Source organism: Dipodomys spectabilis, unplaced genomic scaffold, assembly GCF_019054845.1.
Source record: "Dipodomys spectabilis isolate Male_0828 unplaced genomic scaffold, ASM1905484v1 ptg000050l, whole genome shotgun sequence".
Classification (NCBI taxonomy): Eukaryota; Metazoa; Chordata; class Mammalia; order Rodentia; family Heteromyidae; genus Dipodomys; species Dipodomys spectabilis.
In genome coordinates this window covers 12,548,802-12,571,184 of record NW_024870727.1, presented here as the reverse complement: position 1 = coordinate 12,571,184, position 22,383 = coordinate 12,548,802, and the positions used below count along the sequence as shown (strand labels likewise).

The 22,383-nt window shown below is 34.8% G+C and overlaps 1 protein-coding gene across 2 annotated transcripts in view; it reads right to left on the bottom strand.

Annotated features, from left to right (window-relative positions):
- The window catches only part of Si (sucrase-isomaltase), a 91,182-nt gene that overhangs the window by 34,510 nt on the left and 34,289 nt on the right, over positions 1–22,383 (bottom strand). The window contains exons 19-31 of one of the 2 annotated variants that reach the window (XM_042678869.1): positions 21,414–21,466; positions 19,570–19,694; positions 18,420–18,508; positions 15,354–15,403; positions 14,498–14,668; positions 13,396–13,551; positions 9,506–9,712; positions 6,818–6,972; positions 4,620–4,788; positions 2,612–2,708; positions 2,393–2,505; positions 2,173–2,298; positions 10–138 (exon numbers count right to left, since the gene is read on the bottom strand). In XM_042678869.1, the coding sequence (XP_042534803.1) occupies positions 10–138; positions 2,173–2,298; positions 2,393–2,505; positions 2,612–2,708; positions 4,620–4,788; positions 6,818–6,972; positions 9,506–9,712; positions 13,396–13,551; positions 14,498–14,668; positions 15,354–15,403; positions 18,420–18,508; positions 19,570–19,694; positions 21,414–21,466 (1,640 nt within the window). Of the gene's footprint in view, positions 1–9; positions 139–2,172; positions 2,299–2,392; positions 2,506–2,611; positions 2,709–4,619; positions 4,789–6,817; positions 6,973–9,505; positions 9,713–13,395; positions 13,552–14,497; positions 14,669–15,353; positions 15,404–18,419; positions 18,509–19,569; positions 19,695–21,413; positions 21,471–22,383 lie in introns of both variants that reach the window. The other variant, XM_042678868.1, reaches the window with a different exon arrangement.

The window sequence follows — 22,383 nt, the reverse complement described above, 5'->3', positions numbered from 1 at the left end:
AACACTGACCAGAATAATAATGTATCTCATCCCCTCATTTCTTATTCTGTCAACAAGCTGAGGAAGGTCATGGAATCTTTCACCAATTGTGAAGTCTAGTTGTCTTTCCATGTAATTAATGTCTGTATATTGGACATCCTGAAAACCAAAGAATAGGAGCAATTTAGTAAGAAGCACATACACATAAGAGTCAGTGGGGCAGTATTCTACTGTATGTGTAAAAATCACAGCAATATGAAAACACCAGCTCCTTCTCACGTTATCCTAAAGAGAATTAATATATAATTGAGGGTTCAAGTAATAAAAGTGAGCTGAGCCTGTTGGCACACTGTAATCCCAGCTCTCGGGGGGCTGAGGCAGGAGGGTTACTAGTTTGAAAGCAACTTCCATCCTATAGTGAGTTCAAGGTCTGACAAAGCTATAGATTCTCTCTAATTTAAAGGGAAAAAAAAGAGAAGTAGCATTTAGTTATAAATTATTCTACAAATAAGAGAATAACATATAGGTATCTTATTTTGCCAGAGTTGACTTAGCCATTTTCATTTGGAAGTAAGTGTCCTAACTTAGTATATTTTGATATGTAATTTCCAAAGAATTACAAATTATAATAAATTAATACAGGAACTTCCTACAGTCTATGAACAGGCAAGTTATTGCTCTATTACGAGGACATTCAAAGGCAACAAAGATAATTTCAAATAATTCGAGTAATGGCAGAAAGGAAAAGGTATATTAGCATATCCATCAATTATTATAAGTCCTGTTTAACCTATCAAAGACATATTTGGAAGAATATTTTTGGTAAATAAGAAATGTATTTTGACATTTGAATAGTTTGAGCTGGGCACTAGTGGTTCATGCCTGTAATCCTAGCTACTCAGGTGTTAGAGATCTGAGGATAACGGTTCAAAGCTAGCCTGGTCAGGAAAGTCTGTGTGACATTTTTCTTCATTTAATTACCAAAAAATTGGAAGTGACACTGTGGCTCAAAGTGGCAGAGTGCTAGTTTTGCACAAAAAGTGCTCAGGAACAGTGCCCAGGATCTAAATTCAATCCACATGAATGACAAAAATAATAATCACAATAATTAATAATAATGCTCTGAAATATATCTACGCAAACAACTTTACCAGAGAATCATGAATTTACTCCAATTTATTACTAGTTAAATAATTTATTATTTGCAGGTAATCAACTTCAGCTTGCTTTTTTCTAGTAGCTAAAAAATTATGAGATATAGAGTTGAACAGTATTATAAAACCTCCTTTGTATAATGCATTTCCATTTGCTTATTTCTATATGAGTCCAGACAATAAGATTAACTTTCCAGCAGTTCCAGATTCTATGTAAGTACTAAAATCTATAATGAGTTGATCTTTCTTAGAATCATTTCTACCAAACCTTCTCTACTTCAGTATTAAGTACTACTAGAAAAATCTTTGCAATTCATTAAATTTGCTTAAAAGAGTAAAATAAAAATACAGACTGATTAGTTACGATATTTTGGAATATTTAATTTCCCAAATATTGAGCAAAGAGGATATTTTTTACCATCCTCACTGGATTGTAACTATGAGCTACACCACAGCCATGTAACATCCGACTCCTAATTTCTCCTGTTAATTAATCATGTAGCATCCTGTGGCTTCTACAGAACACAAGAGAACATAGAGAATGTATCTGACAGGGCTGGGAAGGTGGCTCAGTGGTAGAGCACTTGCCTTGCATGCATGAGGCCCTGGGTTCGATTCCTCAGCACCACATAAGCAAAAAGAAAAAAGCCGGAAGTGGCGGTGTGACTCAAGTGGTAGAGTGCTAGCCTTGAGCTGAAGAACTGAGGGACAGCCAGCCCCCAGGTCCAGAGTTCAGGCCCCACGACCAGACCCCCCAAAAAAATTAAAAAAAAGAATGTATCTGACTACCTAGGCCCCCCCATGGCTTACGACAGGAACAAAAATGTATTGTGACAGAGTTAGGATACCACAAGATCACAGAAATGAAGGGAAAGAAGGAAAAAAAAAATAATGTATTTCCCCCTCTCCCTTATTAATCTGATAAATGTAGTTACATAAAATTTCATTCCCAATTCTGACATTGCTACCACAATCTAGACATCTGTTTCTTTCTGATATTGATTGCATATTTAGTGTGGTCTTCAAAGGAGGTACATACATAGGGAATCTTGGCGGCCACCATGTCATCATACAGCTGCTGAATTTCTGAAGTGTTTCTGTATCCATAACGGCACAACTGGAACCCCATAGCCCAGTAAGGAGGCATTACTGGGTGGCCAATGACCTTTAAGAACACCAACAGGAAAAAGTAGTTACATATTGAGTAAGAGGTGCATCTTCAAAAGGGAAGAAACCAAATTTTAAATACCCAATCGTACTTCATGATACTGCTTTGTTGCAACCTCTGGAGTTGGACCCAAAAACATGTAAAAATCCAAGATACCTCCAATGATACGGTAAGTCAAAGCAGGAGTTGGCTGGAATGTAACATCTGGAAATAATCGAACATAAAATTCCATTTTTATCTGTGCATATGGTTATTGATTTGTTTTGAGTCACCTTTGTACTCCTGGTGAGAAATTCAAGAATCATCTTACCCATTCCATTGCTGTTCAATAAGAGAACACCATGAGCATTCCCTTCTTCTTCCAGGGCCATGTAATATGGCTGAAATCCATAGGAATTAAGTTTATACTGAAACAAAAGATTAGGCATAATGAATGCTCAGTAATCCAAGCCTTAGTACTTAAATGCTTCTGGTTAGAACAAGCTGTGCTCCCAATAAACTAGATTCATTTCCCTAGGAAAATAACTTATCTGTTGTTGGAAATATCATTGCTTTTCAAACATGTAAATGAGTGTCAAATCAGTAATGTCCACATATCTGGCATAGGAACTGACATAGAATGTCAATGATGTTAACTGCATTTGGATTTCTTCCACAGGCTATATGTCTGACTGCAATTCCTTGTGCTGACCCATTACCCTAGAAATGGTGAAAGCCAAAGAGCATAGTTTATAAAAATATAATACTCTCATTCATAAAGCATTGTATTCCTTCCTCACACTTTGACTTCAGTCATTTGTTATCATGTGACTGTAACTGTCCATATTGAGAATCTAGGTTCTAATCATCTATTACTACTTATAGAAATGACGAAGAGTTCTTATACAGATAATTTTGGTAAAATGTTCTTTGGGGTTTATGTGCTTGGAAAAACCACATTTGCATTTGGACAATTACCACAAAAGTGAAAAGTTGTTTGATCTCCTGGGATCAAAATTAAATATGCACCTCCCAATTTAAAAAAATAAATGGTTACATGTTGGAAATGAACTTTACAACTTGGGAGGGGAGGGGAAGAGGAGGAAGGAGGGGAAGCAGGAGAAAACAATGGAGAAAGTAACACGGTTTGACAAGAAATGTATTCATTACCTGACTTATGTAATTGTAACCCCTTTGTATATAACCTTTACAATGAAAAAACAGCAACAGAGGTAAAAACGCTTGCATTGTATTACTGAGTGCATCTTTAAAGTAGACATTTGGACAAAATAAAAGTGAGTTAGTATTTTATAAAAAAAAAAAAGCTTTTTCTTTCATGACATGCTTGGAGCCATTGTAATTAGGAGTATATATTTTATAAAACATGAGTTATTCATGAAATGTGTTCTATTAACAAGACAGAACTTTAGGAAGTGTATCATAAGAATATAAAATAATTTTTAAGATGTAGCTAGCAGTGTAGCCTCAGGTAAATGTACAATTGAAACAGTGGATTACAATGAAATAAAGACACAGGTTGACCCATTGTAACAATGAGATGTCCAAAACACTATGTTGAAAACAAACTTTACAACTTGTGGGGGGTGGGGCAGAGGGAGAGGGAAGAGTTGGGGATGTGGGGAGGGAAGAGGTGGTAGGGGAAAAAGAAAGGAGGGCGTAACAATGCTTGATAGAAAATGTAGTCATTACCTTACTCATCTAACTGTAACCCCTCTGTACATCATTTTTATGATAAAAACATAAAAAATAAAACAATAGACTAAGTATCAAATCAATATATACGATGTACAAATTAATAAATTAATAAGTAAAACAAGAACCCTAGAGAGCTGATTTTCAAGAAACCTGTATCCATATAGAATAAGAATTCTATGTGACTGAAAAGGTTGAAAAATTAATTTATTAACTTGTCTCTTGATCATTAGGCCAGTAGACATTTTTCCCTCTACTTTTAATCTGTATTTCTATAACTTGTAGTATTAAGTAGTACTACTAAGTGGATACATTTCTATAAGTCAGGTAATTTTTAATAATATCTTTAGTCAGTTTTCAGAAAATAAAGATATTTTTCTAATTTTTTTACAATAATGTTTGCACTTGGTTTTAGAAATCATGTGTGGGCCATGAAACCCCTTCCCTTGCTCTCTCCCGGTTGAAGAAAGCCTGTTGCCACCATCTCTAGGCTGCTTTGTATTTCTTCTTCAGCGCTACACTCTGGAGCTTGCGCTTCTGTGGCCTGGACCAAACCGCAGCCCTGTTGGTTTACTGGTTACCCTGGCTGCCTACTCACCCCAGGGGGCTGGTCTCAGCCTACTCACCCCAGGGGGCTGGTCCCTTGTGAACATGCCCCAGGTATGCCATTGCAGGTCATGCCTAAATGCCTGGTGCTCCACTTCCCCAAAACCATAGATGTACTCTGATGGCAAACGCGTAGAGATCTGAATGAACTGGTCATTGAAGGCAAACCCGGGCAGGCAAGAATCCCAACTGAAAACACAAGAAGACAGCTGTACTGCAGCCAAAATGCATTGCACAATAGTTGCATATTTAAACCATACAAGCTATTTTGCCTTTGGCAATCTGAAAGCAAATATTTTTTCCCTGTATATTTAAATATACCCAAGTACTAAGATATTGACCATTATTAAATGTATGTTATATATACATCTAAGTATATATACATGCATATAATCTGCATATCTGGATACATACATACATATATATGGATATTTATATGCAAATGTACATATGTACATATATATGTATATCAATATATACATAGACCTCTGGCTGAGTCAAAGAATGTAAAATGTATTTTCTAGATCAGATGTCAAACACAACATGAATAAAGATATATGTCTAATAGTCATGTTAAATGACATAATCAGCTCCCCAAGAGACAAGTATCACCCACTTTTTCTCATTACCAATACATATGGGAAAGGAACCAAAACAATACAAAACAAACAAAGCAAAGCAAGGTTGTGAAAATGGGGAGGTGGGAAAGGGAAGGCAAAGGAAGAGAAAAATAAAAGCACTCAATAGAAGAGGAAAGATTGATTAAATTATATCATAGATATGTTTCACAATTAAACCCTTATTGTACAATTTGTAAACTCCTTACTATGTACATAATAATAATTGATTAAAGATAAGATGTTAGTCTCAAAACTAAATTAATGAATCATTAACTGTGACTCCGCATTGTATGCCTTGAAAATTCATTTCCACATTACCTTGAGAAAATCAAGCTAAAAAAATTTCTACATATGGAACTAAAGGAAATAAGTATTGATAGGAACTATAAGCTTAATTTTAATTCAGTTTTTCCTATATTTACACTCTCAGTCTTTTCCCTCATTTCCTTCATTTCTGAAAGATGTTATTTAAGAAATAATACACTACAAAAATATTTTGTTAATTGAGTCATTGGCTAGCATCATGTGCATTTAAGGATAGCCTGTCTATGATGAACAAATCTGTGGCATAATTACTTTTTGAAAACTAGTAAAGAGTACCTCACTCCCAACAATGTCATAAGCTATATTTGGATCTTTCTATGGAAGTAGTTTTTCATTCTTTTGAACAGCATTCATCATAATAAAATGATTACATCAGGATGGACCTGGTACTCCGATTATTTCTATCCATCCTGATAATACTTGAATGAATCTGACCTGAGGCAGCTCTGGAGAATGTCAGAAATTCAAAAGGTCTCAAGGCCATTTAGCAGATGAAAGGTGTTTTTCTGGTTTCCTCTTGCTGGCTCTCACTGACTATCTGTACTGATCATTTTGCATGTTGCTCAGATAATGTTAAAGGGGTAAAAATGTTTGACAAGAAATGTACTCAATACCTTACTCATGTAACTGTACCCCCTCTGTACAGCATCTTTACAAGAAAATAAATTTTTTTAAAAGTTCCTTGACCAAAAAAAGTCTTCTCGCCCCTGAAAGCATGGTAAGATACATTTTAAATAAGTAAAAGTATATTTTATTCTAGTATGGCTAAAATAAAGTCAATGACTTCAAATGAATTTATTTTCTGTATCATCAAAATAAATATAGATTTATGTATGAACACCTTGGCTTTCACATTCTTATCAGAGTCAATCTTTCCATAACTATGTGTAGCAGTTGTAGTGATATGCTTATATGATAGGTTTATATAGCATACTCCTAACTAATTTTTACCAATGCTCACCAGTGGTAAAGATTAAAGATAAGATTGGTAAAGATTAAGATAAGATTGGTAAAGATTAAGATAAGATGCTTGGCTAAGCATCTTGGTTTAGTTTTTCATTGACTAGAAAATGGAGTCTCATTTCCATTAATATAAGCCATAAGATTCTTAGTGTAAATCAAATTTCATTCCTGAGCTAAATGTTTAATTTTAAAATGGAAAAACTAGCAATTATTTAACACATCTTAAAACCTATACTGTGATAATAGTGACCTTACTTTTCCTTCCTGAACTCACAGCAATAGCCTTCCTACGGAATAATCCAATCACTTACATGATTCTCCCAGTGCTCCTGCGTCGAACTTGGATGCCAAAAGGGTTTTCTTTGATTTCCACATCATAAAGTCTGTTATCCTGAGTACTCATTGGAGTTTCTGGAATGTTCAATGGTACTGGAACTTCGTATCTCTTATTTTGGGAATCATAAATCTATTGCAGAGAAATAGGAAGCGAGAGAGGTGAGATCTGCTCTTTGTTGCTGACAGTGGGCAAATCTCATCAGATATTGTAAATCACCATTTAAATAATTCTACTTCAAATACCTAATTCTACCTCTATGGCCCATAAAACTCTGTAGCATTCTATATAATAGAATCAAGCAGAATATTTTTATCTATTTCGTATAGATTCATTGTAATGATGCATGAAGACTCATTGTATGTATTTAATAGAACAGAATATCAAATACAAAACTGTCAAATATTCTCTGTTATGGACATACCAGTTTTGACTACCAGTCTTCCTTCAACATTTCCTCACATGTACAATCAAGTGGGACATGTAAATGTTTGCTTGGGATTATTGGTTTCTTTGTTCTTTCAGTACATTTCCTATGCACTGAAGTGCTTGCTCAGAGTATATTCACTTTTTAGGGTATTCAATAGCAATCAGAAACTTACTTCCATGATTCTTGGCTTAATTAATAGTCCCACCAAAATGGGTATCCAAATAATATTTTATATTAAACTGAAAGCATTTTAAATGCAGCTGATCACAATCAGGTGTGTAAATAATATTTCCACCAAAGAAAGTCCACATGAGTCATGTGGTTGTGGACCCCATTGCCAGGGGATGGTGCCACGTTCACATGTAAGCATGCTCAGTGGAGCTCACACAGTCACATCATGATTCTGACAATCCCAATTCTCAGAACGCTGCTCCAAATGTGAAATTATAAACGAATAAAATTTCTTGTTAAAGACTGCAATCTTTCCCATGATAACTACACTGAGTGTCTCTTTCTTTGAATTTGCCTTTTTTTTCTGGCCTGTCCTGGTTCAAACCCCAGGTGGGGGCACTGTCCGTGAGCCTCTTCGTGATCAAGGCTAATGTTCTAGCACTTTGAGCCACAGAGGCACTTCTGACTTTTTCTGAGAAATTTATGGAAGGTAAGAGTCTCATAGACTTTCATGCCTGGGCTGGCTTCAAACCGCAGTCTTCAGATCTCAGCATCCTGAGTAGCTAGGATTTCAGGCCTGAGCCACATAGTACCTGGCATTACTGTACTTCTTAAATAGTGATTTGATATACAGTCCATTGTAATCCACTTTTGTAATTGTACATTTACGTGAGGCCAATCTACTAGCAACATCTTGAAAAATATTTTATATACTTGTGACACTTTATCTATGACTAGACATTTTCTATGAATATAAATATTTGAATATTTTTATTTTACATTTTTACTTTTTGCTCCAGTAATTTCTCCTTCAGTAGAAATTGCCTTCTTAACCCCACAAAAGGAAATATAATGAATCAATGGGATTGTGTGAGATTATTTTTATTAATGGATTATTTGGCTTGAATGAACATTACAAGCCTGGTTCAAGACAAATATGCAAGAAAAATTTGTTTGCAGCTTACATTTGGTTGACTTTACATAGAATGCTCAAACTAAATTCTGTTATGTCAATTTTTGAGGCAGATAACTTTTATATGCATTATTAAATAATATACCTCTTCATAATTAGTTGCCAAATTTTTCTTGTTGTATCTTAAAGTTTTAAAATCATGTATATGTATTATATATATATATATATAATATGTATTATATATATATAAAAGTTATATATACATATATATATATATATATATATATAACTTAGTTATCTATGAGTTATTTGAGAACATTACCTCCATTATTTGTCAGGAAATTCTGATTCTAGACTGGCATTACTATAATTTTACAAAGGTTAAGCACTTTCCCTTTTAAAACATTACCATAAACTTAATCTAGAAAACTGTTAATCAATTTAAGACAATCTAGTAATTATCACAAATATTTTACTATCATTTTATGAAAATACATTAATAGCATCAACTGATCTAAAAGGAAGTAACATCTAAAATAGCATTTAGTTTTACTTAGCATTTAGTACTTAATATTTATGAATGTGTTTTTATTAGTTTCATCTTATGGAGAGTCCAACCATTTCTCTGATACTGATATTTTGATCTTTTTCTTTTTCTTTAATTTTACTAATTTTGCTACTATTTGACCTCGACTTCCTTATGCATCCTAGAAAATGAGAAAATAAATTTTGGAACAACTATTTTATACCAGTCATTTGAGTGTTCTTTTTAATCATTTCTGGTTAGTAGATTAATAGATTTTTGTTGGGATTCTTAAAAGTAAAATTACTATCTTTAATGTTGGAAGGAAATGTTCTTTTTTATGTCTTATTTTATTAGATGTAAGACCAGTTTTTTATATATGGGAAATAATATAACATATACTATACAAAATAATAAGCATTGTGTTTTATTTATTTTAAAATTATTACCTATTAATTCTAAGTATCTTATCTATTCAGTACTTCTTCAAGTCTCTAGCCCATTTATTAATTGAGTTGTTATTTCTTTGAGGGTTTGTTGGGGAAGGAATTTAAGTTTTTGAGCTATAAGTATATTTTCTTAATCACAAGAAGTGAGTCAGGCATTGGAATAGTTTAATCAAACCTACCTTAAACTGCAGCATGTCATTTTTGTGGTATTTCACCTCCACTCGAAGGGCAACGATGGGTGTGGATGGAAGCTGGATTCTAGCATTTGTGGGATTGAGCTGAAGGTCGGCTGTCATACCCGTTGGAAGATACTGAACTGATGAAACTGAGTAAGGGTTGTCTTGTCTGGGAAAGTAGCACTCAGGTGCTCTGGGGTCAGATCCAGCCTAAAAAGTATAATGAATGCTCACTGTCAGATGGTGGATGCTAGTGGAGAGTACACAATGTGAGCCTTATTTATAACATAAATCATCTATTATGCATTTGGCACCAAGTTATAAAATATTACTTTCAATTTTTATACTATTCTAAACATACAACAGTAGAAGACAAAGTTCACAAGTCACCCTTTTTTAGCTTTAAACAAAGAGTCAAGTAGAATAGTCAGCTGAATGGTTCATACAGCTAGAGATTTTGTAGTAATATGTAAAGCTGAAATGTAAAAGACAAAAATTTTAAATGGATGTTTGAAATTAAAAAGATTGTTGTAAAAAAAGAAATGGGGTTTTGTTGTCATTGTAAAAATTATGTTATTCACACAATTTTGTTCCTATACTTTTTTCGTATTCTTATTTATAGATCTTAATAATGTGTGTATGGTTGAGAAAGACAGAGAGAGAGAGAGTGTGTGTGTGTGAGAAAGAGAGAGAGAAATGGGTTTATAATAACCCTCAAAACAACATGTGAGCTGGGTGTGTAGGATCCAACTGATATTTTAGCTACTCAGAAGGCTGTTCAGAAGTAATATTATAGTTTGAAGCCAGTACAGTCAGGAAAGTTTGTGAGACTCTTATCCCTAATTAACCAGGCCGAAGCCAGAAGTTGAGTTACAATTCAACTGAGAGAGTGTCTGCCTGGAGTGAAAACAGGCCCTGAGTTAAAGCCCCAGTGTTGGCACAAAACAACAAAAACTGAAAAAGCATGTACTCAGGCTCTTTTTTTTTTCATTTGTAATGCTTCAATTTCACTCTCTTTTTCTGAGTAGTATGAAGCCAATCAGGTGCACCTTGCTCAGCAATTAACTTAGGAACTGTGATCAAATATTACAACTGAACATGTTAGCAGAAATAAGAGCTAAGACCTAAGAGAAGAAAACAGTTTACTTTGCTACTGAGGCTAGTGGATTTACCAAAATCTTTTCTCCTTATCTTCCTAATTATTAACCTATTATTTCTTATTTTCTTATTTTATTATTCTTTTATGGCTATCACAGTCTCTTTAGCAGATGTTGGGTAAGAGAGCAAAGGCATCTTAGACTAAGAGATATCAATTGTGATGGTGTTTGCCTTTGTATTTTCCTTGTGTCATGGAGAATATAAATAAACATACTTCCAATAGCCATGATAAAATTTAAAAGTAAAAAGTTTTATAAAAATATGGAGGAGCCCAGAACATTGATGACATTAGAAGGTGAGTATATAAAGCTTGGGGTTCATCTTGTAAAACAAAAACAAATCTGATTTTTTTTTTATTGTGAAGATACCATACAGAGGGTTTACAATTACATGGGCAAGGTAATGAGTATATTTCTAATCAAGCATTGCTGCCTCCTCCTTTGTTTCCCCTTTCCATCCCTTCCCATCTCCCCCACACATACCAAAGTTGTAAAGTTCATTTTTCTTTCTTTTTTTTTTTGGGGGGGGGGGTCCGGTCATGGGGCCTGATCTCTGGGTCTGTGCGCTGTCCCTCAGCTCTTCAGCTCAAGGCTAGCACTCTACCACTTGAGCCACAGCGCCACTTCCCGCTTTTTTTCTTTTTTGCTTATGTGGTGCTGAGGAATCGAACCCAGGGCCTCATGCATGCAAGGCAAGCGCTCTACCACTGAGCCACCTTCCCAGCCCCTAAAGTTCATTTTTCGACATAACATCTTGTACATCTCATTGTTGCAATAGGTCCACCTGTATCCCTATTTAAACAATTTTTTTCCCTTCCCCTCCACAAAGTATACCAACATCAAATACAGTGAAAGCAGGGGTTATACTGTGGGGGGGAAGGAGGGCCATACAAATCAACAAAGAAATCATCTTATAAATGATTCTTGATTAATGTATATGGAACGGAAGGCCTGATTTCTCAGTTTACAAAAGTTCTGACCTCTCAGGGTGACTCTTCATTGCATACACATGCATGAAATGAGCGCCACGGCACCAGGGATTGACTGTCTTTAGAAAAGTTCAATCTCTGTGTCTCCCATAATAATAATAATAAAGACAATAAATAAATGAAAGGATGAGTCTAACATTGGTGCTATGGGAGAGAGGGTGGGGAGTTGAGGGATATATGTCTTTTCAGTAAGAGAGGCATGCTATTGTTGCACAGGTGTTGACTCCCGTGGGCAGGAGTTGGTCACATGGCTGTGATATGTGGGCTGGGGTGCAGGCACCTTCAGGTCTGTAGGCATTGAAAATGCCAGGAGTGCATCTCTTCCATGATGGCAGCTTCATTGCCGCATATGAGAATGCAGCGAATGGGGCTGGACAGGGCTTTGTGAAAGACTGGACACAGTGGTAGTGGTGCCACTGGAATTTTACCACCAGTCTTCCCTTCCCTTTTCTCCTCTACTTCCTCCTTGATACTATTTATCAAATGCAAACTGATTCTTTTCCTAAAGTGAATATAAGCTCTAACAGGACAGGTGGATTTTGTCATTTTTTTTTTCAAAAGGAGTTATAATCACAAAGCTCTAGGTCTTTTAGTTGACTAGGAGGGACTTCCTCTATAATGCTAGATACTCAGGAGACTGAAATCCAGAGAACTTAGATTCAATATCAGCCCTGTCAGGAACATTCACTCGACTCCATCTTCTAAAAAATAAACAGTTAAATGCCAGGCTGGAGGCATGCACCGCACTCAGGTAAGGCAAGTAGCCAGGAGGTCCTGAGTTCAAACCTCAGAACCGACAACAACAACAACAATAAAAAAAGTAATAGGTCTCAATGAATATTTGTTAAATGGGAAACAGCATGGTTATTAAATGGGAAATGGCATGGTTGTTAAGTGGGAACCACAGCGTGGTCTAAGCACAGCTATATTTTGTATTGTAAAATACAATGATGTTATAAATTATTTTATAGAGAGAAATATCAATGATTTATATATATTCAATAAAGATGACTTTCAGCATCAAAAAAGAAGAAAAAAAGAAGCCAGGCGCTGGTGGCTCACGCCTGTAATCCTAGCTACTCAGGAGGCTAAGATCTGAGGATCGCGGTTCAAAGCCAGCCCGAGCAGGAGAGACCGTGAGACTCCTATCTCCAATAAACCACCAGAAAACCGGAAGTGGTGCTGTAGCTCAAGTGGTAGAGCGCTCGCCTTGAGCTGAAGAGCTGAGGGACAGCACCCGAGCCCAGAGTTCAAGCCCCACGGCCGACCAAAAAAAAAAAAAAAGAAACACAAGAAAGCAAATAATCAGACTGAATATCTTATGTCTGAATGTTTTCTCTTGGCTTCCTTGCTCATATCATAGCTGACACTCTACTACTTGAGTCAATTTCCAGACTGGCTTTCCGGAGTCTTGTCGATGTATCTGCCTGGGTTGACTGAACAATCTTTCCTCAGGATCTCAGTCCTCAGTGTAGCTTGATTTACAGAGGCATGAGACATCAACACCCATCCTAGAGTCCTTTTTTATTAAATAAAGTGACACTATTCAATTTATCTGGAAAACAATTTATATGAACATATTGATTAATATAAGTCACTTTAAATAAAGTGGGACTGTGTATCACCGCTACTAAATGAACATTCCAAATGACTCTCTATTACAAATTATAGAATTCCAAATTATGATAAAGTTCACATTGAAGTGCTATATGGAAACATATTGAGTCAGAAAAAAGATGTTCATTACCTTTGCTATGACACAGCCCCGCTTCAAGCACTCTTCCTCGTCTACTGTATCTGAGTCAGGATAGCAATTGAACCTCTCATAGTCTGGGAAAACTTGATTCCATTGAATTGTAAAGTTTTTTCCAAGGTTAAACTTGAGATCCGTAATTAGGAGAACCTTTGAAGGTTGAAAAAGTTAAATTTTTTTTTCTTAACTTGTCTGTAACAATTTTAAAATATTTAACATTGCCTACAGTGTGGCAACTCTAGAAATTCTTCAAAAAACAGCCCAAAACACTTTTGATAGCAATATGGACAAACAGATGAGCAAGGAGCAAAGTATCACACCATGAAGTTGCTAGAGCCTACAAATGGTACCAGCTGTAAGGGAGTGTAAAAATAGGGTGGAATTCATACCATCTAAGAGATCGGGTGCCAATTCTTTCACCCAATGATTTTAAGTTCTTGAACTTTGGGTTCATGAGTTTTTGAGGAACTATGCATTCGGTGTCATCTGCATTTCCTTCCATTGTAAAATGAAGACAGAAATCCTAATTACTAGAACTTTTTGTACAGAATGAATGAGATGTGAAACTTGAAGCATGTAGCACAGTACCCAAGACAATAACTCTAAGACACACATTAATTTCTGCAGAGAATATACAGGGGCACAAAGTTGGCCAATTTGACAATGAAGCTTCTTGAACAGGAAGGGATTGAAAATAAATTTTGTTAAAAGAAATATGTTAAAGAAATATTTAACATAATAATTTACTAATATCTACTATTTGTAATATGAGGAAGAAATTGAAAGAAATTAATATGGAATTATGGAAAAAGGGGATGAACAAGAGATGAGAAAGTAAGGAGGAGGAAAGAAAGAAGGGAAGATGAAGGAAGGAAGGAAGGAAGGGAGAGAGGGAGGGAGGGAGGGAGAGAGGGAGGGAGGGAGGGAGGGGAGGGAGGCAGGGAGGAAGGAAGGAAGGAAAGGAGAAAGGGAAAAAGGGAGAGAGGAAAGAGAGAAGACATACCATGAAGGAAATGGAAATTTACAGCCTGGTGTTTCTGCAGTGTTCAAAATGAGAGCTCATGACAGCTAAAAAGTTTCCCAAGATTATTTTTACCTGGTTGGAAGCATCGTAAGTGAAGTTAGCATGTGCAGACATTGCCTGGTTGTTTTCAGCTACTGTAACTTCAGTAACAGTTTCTGTCAACCCAAGGACTTTTATGGTTTCAAATGCTAAAGTGGTTCCTTCTTCATAGTTTGCATGTTTGCATGTAATTTGTAAGTTTTTCTGAAAGAAGAAAACAGAGTATATAATATTATAAACAAGTTTTCAGATACAAAACTGACATAACAGCATGCTAGGAGAAAATTAAATTACCCAACCACAAACCTATCCAATCTCACCCCACCTGCCTCATGCAAGCAACTTTTCACATTTTGTATACATACCATGCAATATTATTTTCAGAACTATCTTAATTCAGTTACATAAAGGTCTCCTTGTTCTAGCCTTACCATGATGATGAATAGCATAGCTTCAACAAAAAAATGAGTACAGAGACCCAACATCTATGAAATCTTTCTCTATTTCTTATTCAAACATTCATCTGTACATAGATTTTTTTTATTCTCAAATTCCACACCAATTATCACTGTGATGAAAATATTAAAACATTTTCTGATATTCAGTTATCTTCCGAGGGTGTGTGGCTTAATAAGAGTTGTGATAGATACTTTAAGAAGTACAAGAGTTTTAGGGCCCAATTTTATGATAAAAGAGGATCTATCACCTTTGCATTAAAATTCTAAAATAAATAGTTCATAATTTAGCAATTATAAGTTACCAGATAGTTCCATTGTATTGCTATAATTGGTAGGGAAATTTAAAATCTTTTTCCAAAAGTAATTTACAACTAAAAATTAAGACATTAACAAAATTTGTACTTATTTAAATGTCAAAAGAGAATGCTTACATTAGAAACTGAAAATTCATACAATATATAGACGCCATTGTCGATGCTTTCTGAAATAGAAAAGGAAAATATCAGATCAAAATGCAGGTCATTACAGTTATACATTTAACATTTTTGGGCTTAAAATGTTTATTAAGGACATCTCCTAAAGAATTTTCCTATTGTATTTCTCCCCAATTATAAACACAATAACGATATTTTATTTCCCTGGTAAATAAAAGCAATACATAAAAGTTTCAATGAATGGTGAAATATTTCTGGAAGTTAATGTAAACAGCACTGATAGTAAAAAAAAGATACATTTATTGTTTTGGACCATACTTTTATTCTCTATCAAAAATTATATTCAGTAGTTAAACTTCCCAATAAAGACTTGGCTGATGCCATGTGTCATTATTTTCTATCTTGGTGTCATTATTTTTTCATTGTTTGGGGGAAAATCAATGAACTTGTAAACATAACAAAGACCTAAAAAAACCTCAATTTGTTCATAAAATAAACTCTAAAGTCTTGTATGATTCATTTCTGCTCAGCTATTTTAAACTACAAGCGGTTGTAAAGGATATTAAAGTTTAACATGTGTGTCTAGGTATCTGGTATATCTTCAGCAGTTAGGCCTTGCATCTTTCTTCCACATCCTGTCTGCCTCCTCCCCAGACACATCTCTCTCCTTCATCCCTTATCTACATCGAGTATTTTTGCCATATCCATCCCCTGCCCCATTGCTCATTCAACCAAGCTCCTCCAACTAGCGTTTCTGTGAAATACAAGGCTATTCAGTATTATTTATGTCAGAAACTTTATGTTCTTCCTCAAATGGAAGATTAAAACTACCAAATTTTTTGAGGAAACTGTTAACAAATAGAATTGTTACATGTATATATGATTTTCCCACATTAGTTTGCTTACCATTTTCATAAAACAGAACAAATTGCAATCAGAATGTGAAATAAACATTCTTCTATTCAAATGTTTGCTTACAAATTTATTATTCAAAAAATATTGGATTGGATGGCTATAAATAGTTTAATTTTCTTAGCATCTCCTTTGACTGAGCTTGTATGTAATAAGAACTTCTTACTTTTGACTCAGAGAAATTTGACTAGGCTCCTGAGTGCATGAGAAACAGTACGAAGGCTGGTGTGCTGAGCTAGAATGAGAAAGGGAGAAGGGTGTGGGGAGTGTGTGTGTATGTGTGTGTGTGTGTGTGTGTTTGTGTGTATGTGTGTGTGTGTGTGTGTGTGTTTGCAGGCAAATCCTCTAGAAGCACAAATTATGATAAGCCTGTAGGTTCTATATAATTTCAGGTTGCCAAATAAGTAAATCAATTGTCATTTGAGGATTCGTGGCACAGGTGTAATAATTTGAGTCAACTTTATGGGGGTTACAAAACTGTTGGATTGTACATTGTAAAAGGGTTTTACAACAACTACAGATCTAGACTTGTTAGGCAATTAAAAGTGGCACAAATGAAAACTTGTAGGAATGAAAATGAAACAGAGTAGTAATAATAATGAGTCTGATAAGAGAATTCAGACCAAAGACGATTCAATAGAAATTTCTAGGCTGTAAGACAGAGTAGTCAGCTTTGCAGTGCTTGGCCTCAAGAGCACTGGTTGCCATGAATTCATAAAGGCCAGACTGTGTTAGCATGCTCAAAGGCAAGGCCCTTCCATTCTATGGCTACATGATAGTGAATGCTGAGCTCCAGGATGATCTGGGATCATTGATTTTCATTAGACAATCAAATGGAGATAGAAGGAACGCAGAGATCCTATCTAAAAGTATCACCTGGGCATCAGGAACATAAAACTCAGTAATCATCAAGGGATGGGCATAACCAGATAACAGATGGAAATGTGACAGTTCTGACTGATAATTGTGAATACAACTTCATAATTGATCTTGAATCAAGAAAACTCTTTCAGTGAATTCTATAGAATAATTTTGATTTTTAACATACTAATCAATTTCCACAGATAAATGTTACTGATTCAAATAAATTTTGATTTAGTGTGAATATCACTTCACAAGTGAAGGAATTACTGAATCTCAGCAATAGTTTTGTTGTTGTTGTTTGTTTGTTTGTTTGTTGGGGCTTGTTGGGGTTTGTTTGTGGGGCTTGAACTCAGCTTGGATGCTGTACCTGCACTCTTCAGCTCAAGTCTACTGCTTGAGCCATAGCACCACTTCCAGTTTTCTGGTGGTTAACTGGAGATAAGAGTCTCATGGACTTTCCTGCCGGAGCTGGCCTTAAACTGCTATCCTCAGATCTCTGCCTATCCTCAGATCTCAGCCTCCTGAGTAGCTAAGATTATAGGCATGGGCGACCAGTGCCCAGCCTACAGCAGTAGTTTTTAAATACTTGACTTTTCATAAATTCATAACACCAAAACTAGCAAGGTATTTTTTCCAGAGATATCACATTATCAGATTATGAAATAGCCTACAAACTAACTCATGGTATGAAGGAAGAGACATAGGAAGATAATATAGATTTAAGACATATGGATATTTTTATATGCATTTTGAGACATATTGAGCTGAAGTAGAAGCTAGCTTTCAATCTGTGCACACCTGCACAGCCCTCTATTAAAGGAAATAGATAATAAATACAAATTTGTGAAGTATTATAAATATTTACAACACTGAATAAACAGAATAAAGTAAATAAATTATGAATCCTTCTCTCTTCAAATAATTTGATTTCATTGACCTAAAGCTTTAAACACTAGGTTTCTTTTAATCTACAGTAACATGTTTTTACGCTTTAGAACTAGAATCATGTAAAACATTTGAAAACATAATGCAATCTGGAAACATCACCTTAATATGAAAGGTATTCATGCAACCTATTCAGATACACTTGATAAAGACTAATGAGAAATCAATACTCAAACATAGTTATCTTAATGAGATATAAGTAAGTAAGATGACAATGTTGAGTTTCACAGAGGAACCTACAAGCCTAAAATAACATGTGCTATTCTTCTAGAAGATGCCTGACCAGGAGGGGACTTCATCAGGAGGTGTGAAAGGCATGACCGCCCATCAAAGCAGACTTACTGATACTTTCTCCATCATCCCAGAAAAACTCTCCCTTTGCTGTGTTATTTTCATTCAGTGCAACGATAAGGCCAAGAGGATTCTTCCGGCTGTTAGGTAAAATGTTATGACAATGAGATTTTCTGTAAATGAGCCCTTGCCAGTCTGTCTTGAACTTCTGCATTAATATAACACTGATCTATAGATTCAAAACAATACTAACATTCTCTCAAATTCTTAGGTGAATGCAGATATAATGTATAGAATTAGAAACTACACAAAATTAACAAATAGAAAAATGAGAAATGAAGTTTTGAAAAGTTTAACAGCTGTAAAATTGTCAAAATACTACATTCCAATGTAAGCAAGAAAAATTAAGGGGTACTCAACCACCAGAATCTTAAATTGCAATTTATTAAATCTGTATCTTCAGTGCAAAATAATAAATAAATGATACAAAGTATTAGAAGTATCTAGAGGAATTTTTACTAATTTTATAACCAAAGCCAATTATAACAGGATCAGCAAAGTGATCAGAAAAGAACTTTCTTAGCTCTATATTACCATAAAGTAGTATCTCTGTGACTAAGTGATCAAAGAAGTATTCTTTACAGATTTTAATCTTTCCAACTCACATTCTAACACAACAGTTTAGTTCTCCTATTTGGCACATTTTCATAGTATAATTAAAGCAGAAGGAAATTGTGAGTTTGGAAAAAATTTAAAAAGAACACATGACTCTCAATGATATAGGAAAGATTAATGTTTCAACCTATTAGAAACAAGGTATTATCTTTAATTTGCATATTTTGGAGAAAATATGAAAAAATCTTTGGATTTTAACCAAATCTTTATAAGATAAAACAATTGCGTATATGTTGTGTGTGTATATACACATATATATGTATTTATATTTATATACATATATTTAAGTTACATATATTTCCATATATACAAGTATTTCAGTTATATTTAACTTAATTTATAAATATATGTATATATGTAACTTAAATATTTGCATATATATGACATACACATACTTTAACTATTTTTATAAACATGACATTTCTAAGAATAAGCTGGGTGTGAAATATCTTGGTGAAAGCAAATATTAACCTTTGGTTCTTAATGAAAATAAGAGCTAGTGCAGGAAATGTCCAGCTCACTTTACCTTGCAGTAGTTGTCACTTCGGGCTGCTGGATGGGAATAATGTAGCCTCCTCTGAGATGCAGTCCTATTTTGTCTTCCGGAAGGTACATATTCACCCTCTGTTTTCTCCAAGGTCGTTTTGCCCCCTAATGTTTGTGAAAGAATTTTATTCTACATGGAGCTTTTAAACTCCATGTCACCAGAGCTGCAAAGTACACATTGAAGCACATTTTCTGATAAACAAATCATATCATCAAAAGAAACACGATGCCATTTTCTGACTTTGGAAGAGAATTATTAGAGATTAACTGCACAAAGTAATGGAATTTTATATTTTTTCCTAAAATACAAAAACTGGACATGGAGAAATTAGCTTGTTCTCTAAAATAATGACTGATTAGCTTCACCTTTTACATTTATTTTGGTTTGAAGTTCACATGTTTCTAATGGTGATTCTTCATTCTCTTGCAAATTGTTTAGCATTCACATGTGAGAATAAACAAGCAGTGTTTATCTGTCTGGCTTATTTTGCTTGACAAAAATTTCTTTCTGTTTGCTGCAATTATTTCTGTAACTAAATACTGTCTCATGGTGTACAGATACCATACTTTCTCTACCCATTCATCTGTTGATAGACCCCTGGTGATTCTTTATGCTATCTCTTGTAAAATGTGTTGCAACCATAAGCATCAGACTATCTATCTCATAGATATGTTCATATCATTGCTTTGGACATATACTCTGACATGGGATTGCTGACTTATCTGCTGGATCTACTTTTATTTCTTTTGAGAATCCTCCCTACTGTTCTCTGTACCAAAACACATGAGAATGAAACAAAGAGGGCTACAGTTGAAGAAAAGAGCTTTCAATTGTCCCATTACAGACTTTATGAAAATTCAAGAAGAGCTCCAACAATCCAAATACAAAGTTATAATGTAGAGATTGAAAAGGTCATTGAACTGACTCCATCACTGCACAAAGTAGATGACCACTGAGCTGTAATGCTGTGTTCCACAAATCAGAAAAACGAAATTTATACTACATGACCTGATGTTTTCATTTCTATTAGAATGAAATAATGTGAAGTCAACTTTAGACTTAGAAATGGCCAGGTCATACTTGAATACTTTGATGTAGTTTGACTTGATCTATCCCAACATTTATGGTGTTTGAATGTTGTCTAATGTGTTAAAAGAATAAAGAAAATCTACTGAAATTGAAAAAAAAGAAGTAAATAAAAGCAAAGTGATGCACATTGAATTTCAAGGTAGTTTATCTTTCAAGGACCTTTTTTAAAAAATAAAATCATTTTTTAAAATAACTCGATTAGCAAATAAAAGCAATATATGAAATAATGGCTTGAAAAATATTTTTTTAATTTTGTTTTATCCCCTCAATAGATGAAAAATATTTTTATGAAGACTTGCTCAGTTAAAAACATAGAGTATATGTGTGCAAGCAATTATTTATGTCTTTCTAAGTTAGAAATAAATATATTCTACACAATTGTTTGGAGGCACCACATAAAATCAACTATATGACTATTTCAGTAATTCTTCAGGCAGTACAGACATGTAAGATAGGGAAGAAACATTCAAATAATCAACCACTCCTTCCTATAATATTCCTTTCATTCCATTATAAAATAAGTATGTAATGGGACATTAAAAATCTTCTGCATTTTCGCAAATAGCGGGCTTATTTACATTTTTTTACAGTTTTTCATTTTGGAATTATTCTTCTTTCCTGTAAGTTTTTTTTTCAATCTAGGCACAGAGGTGCTATATATCTGGAGTTACATTCTGCACTCAGATGTTGAGACTTCCTTATGATCCAGACACAGCTGGGGGAAGAGTACTTACTGTTTCGTAGTCATACCAGGTTGCATCAGGGATGTAGGCACTCACCACCTCTGCTCCCTAAAATCAAGCAGGACAATATGCATACACATCTGAGCATGTTCAGTCCTTGAATTGAGGGCATGGATCTATTCATAGAGTGACTGCCTAGCAACCATGAGGCCCCGAGTTCAAACACTAGTGCAACCAAAAGGAAAAAATAAAACTATAAAAGGATTGAAAAGCAAAATCCAATCCTAAGCAAAGAACAAGAATGTGGTCAAAAGTGTGTTGGATTTCCCATTCATTAAGGGAAGAGAGTTTCACTACGTTATTGTATTTCAATATTTCCAATAAATAATAATATTTCCAATATATAATCAATTGTACTGATTTTCTATGTCACAATGTGCAAAACAGAAATCATTTCCAGTGGTGGTTAAGATGGTGTACACATTGTTATGTGGTTTCTTTGAATTATGAATTATTATTATTATTTCTTTGAATTATGTGGTTTCTTTGAATCTGAAACTGTCCTCCATTTCTCTTTGCCTTCGTGGACTGACAAACATGTTAAAAATGAGAACCACATGACTGAATTCATTATTTTGTCAGCATTTTCTAAAGACTGATTTTCAAGTTTTCTTTTATTTACAACTTAGCAAAATTTCAATGTTTGGGTCTATATAACTGAGAGTGTTAGCATTACTAAAGGATTTGAGTCTGATTAAGTGAACAATGGTTTTTAGGAGAAATTTATTTTTTTCCCCCCATTGGTTGTGGGGCCTGAACTCTGGGCCTGGGCGCTGTCCCTCAGCTCTTTAGCTGAAGGCTAGCACTCGACCACTTGAGCCACAGTGCCACTTCTGGTTTTTCTGCTTATTTGTTGCTGAGGAATCAAACCCAGGTGCTTGCAAGGCAAGCATTCTACCACTGATCCACCTTCCCAGCCCCCGGAGAAACCTAATTTATATATCCCCTTTGTATTATATAA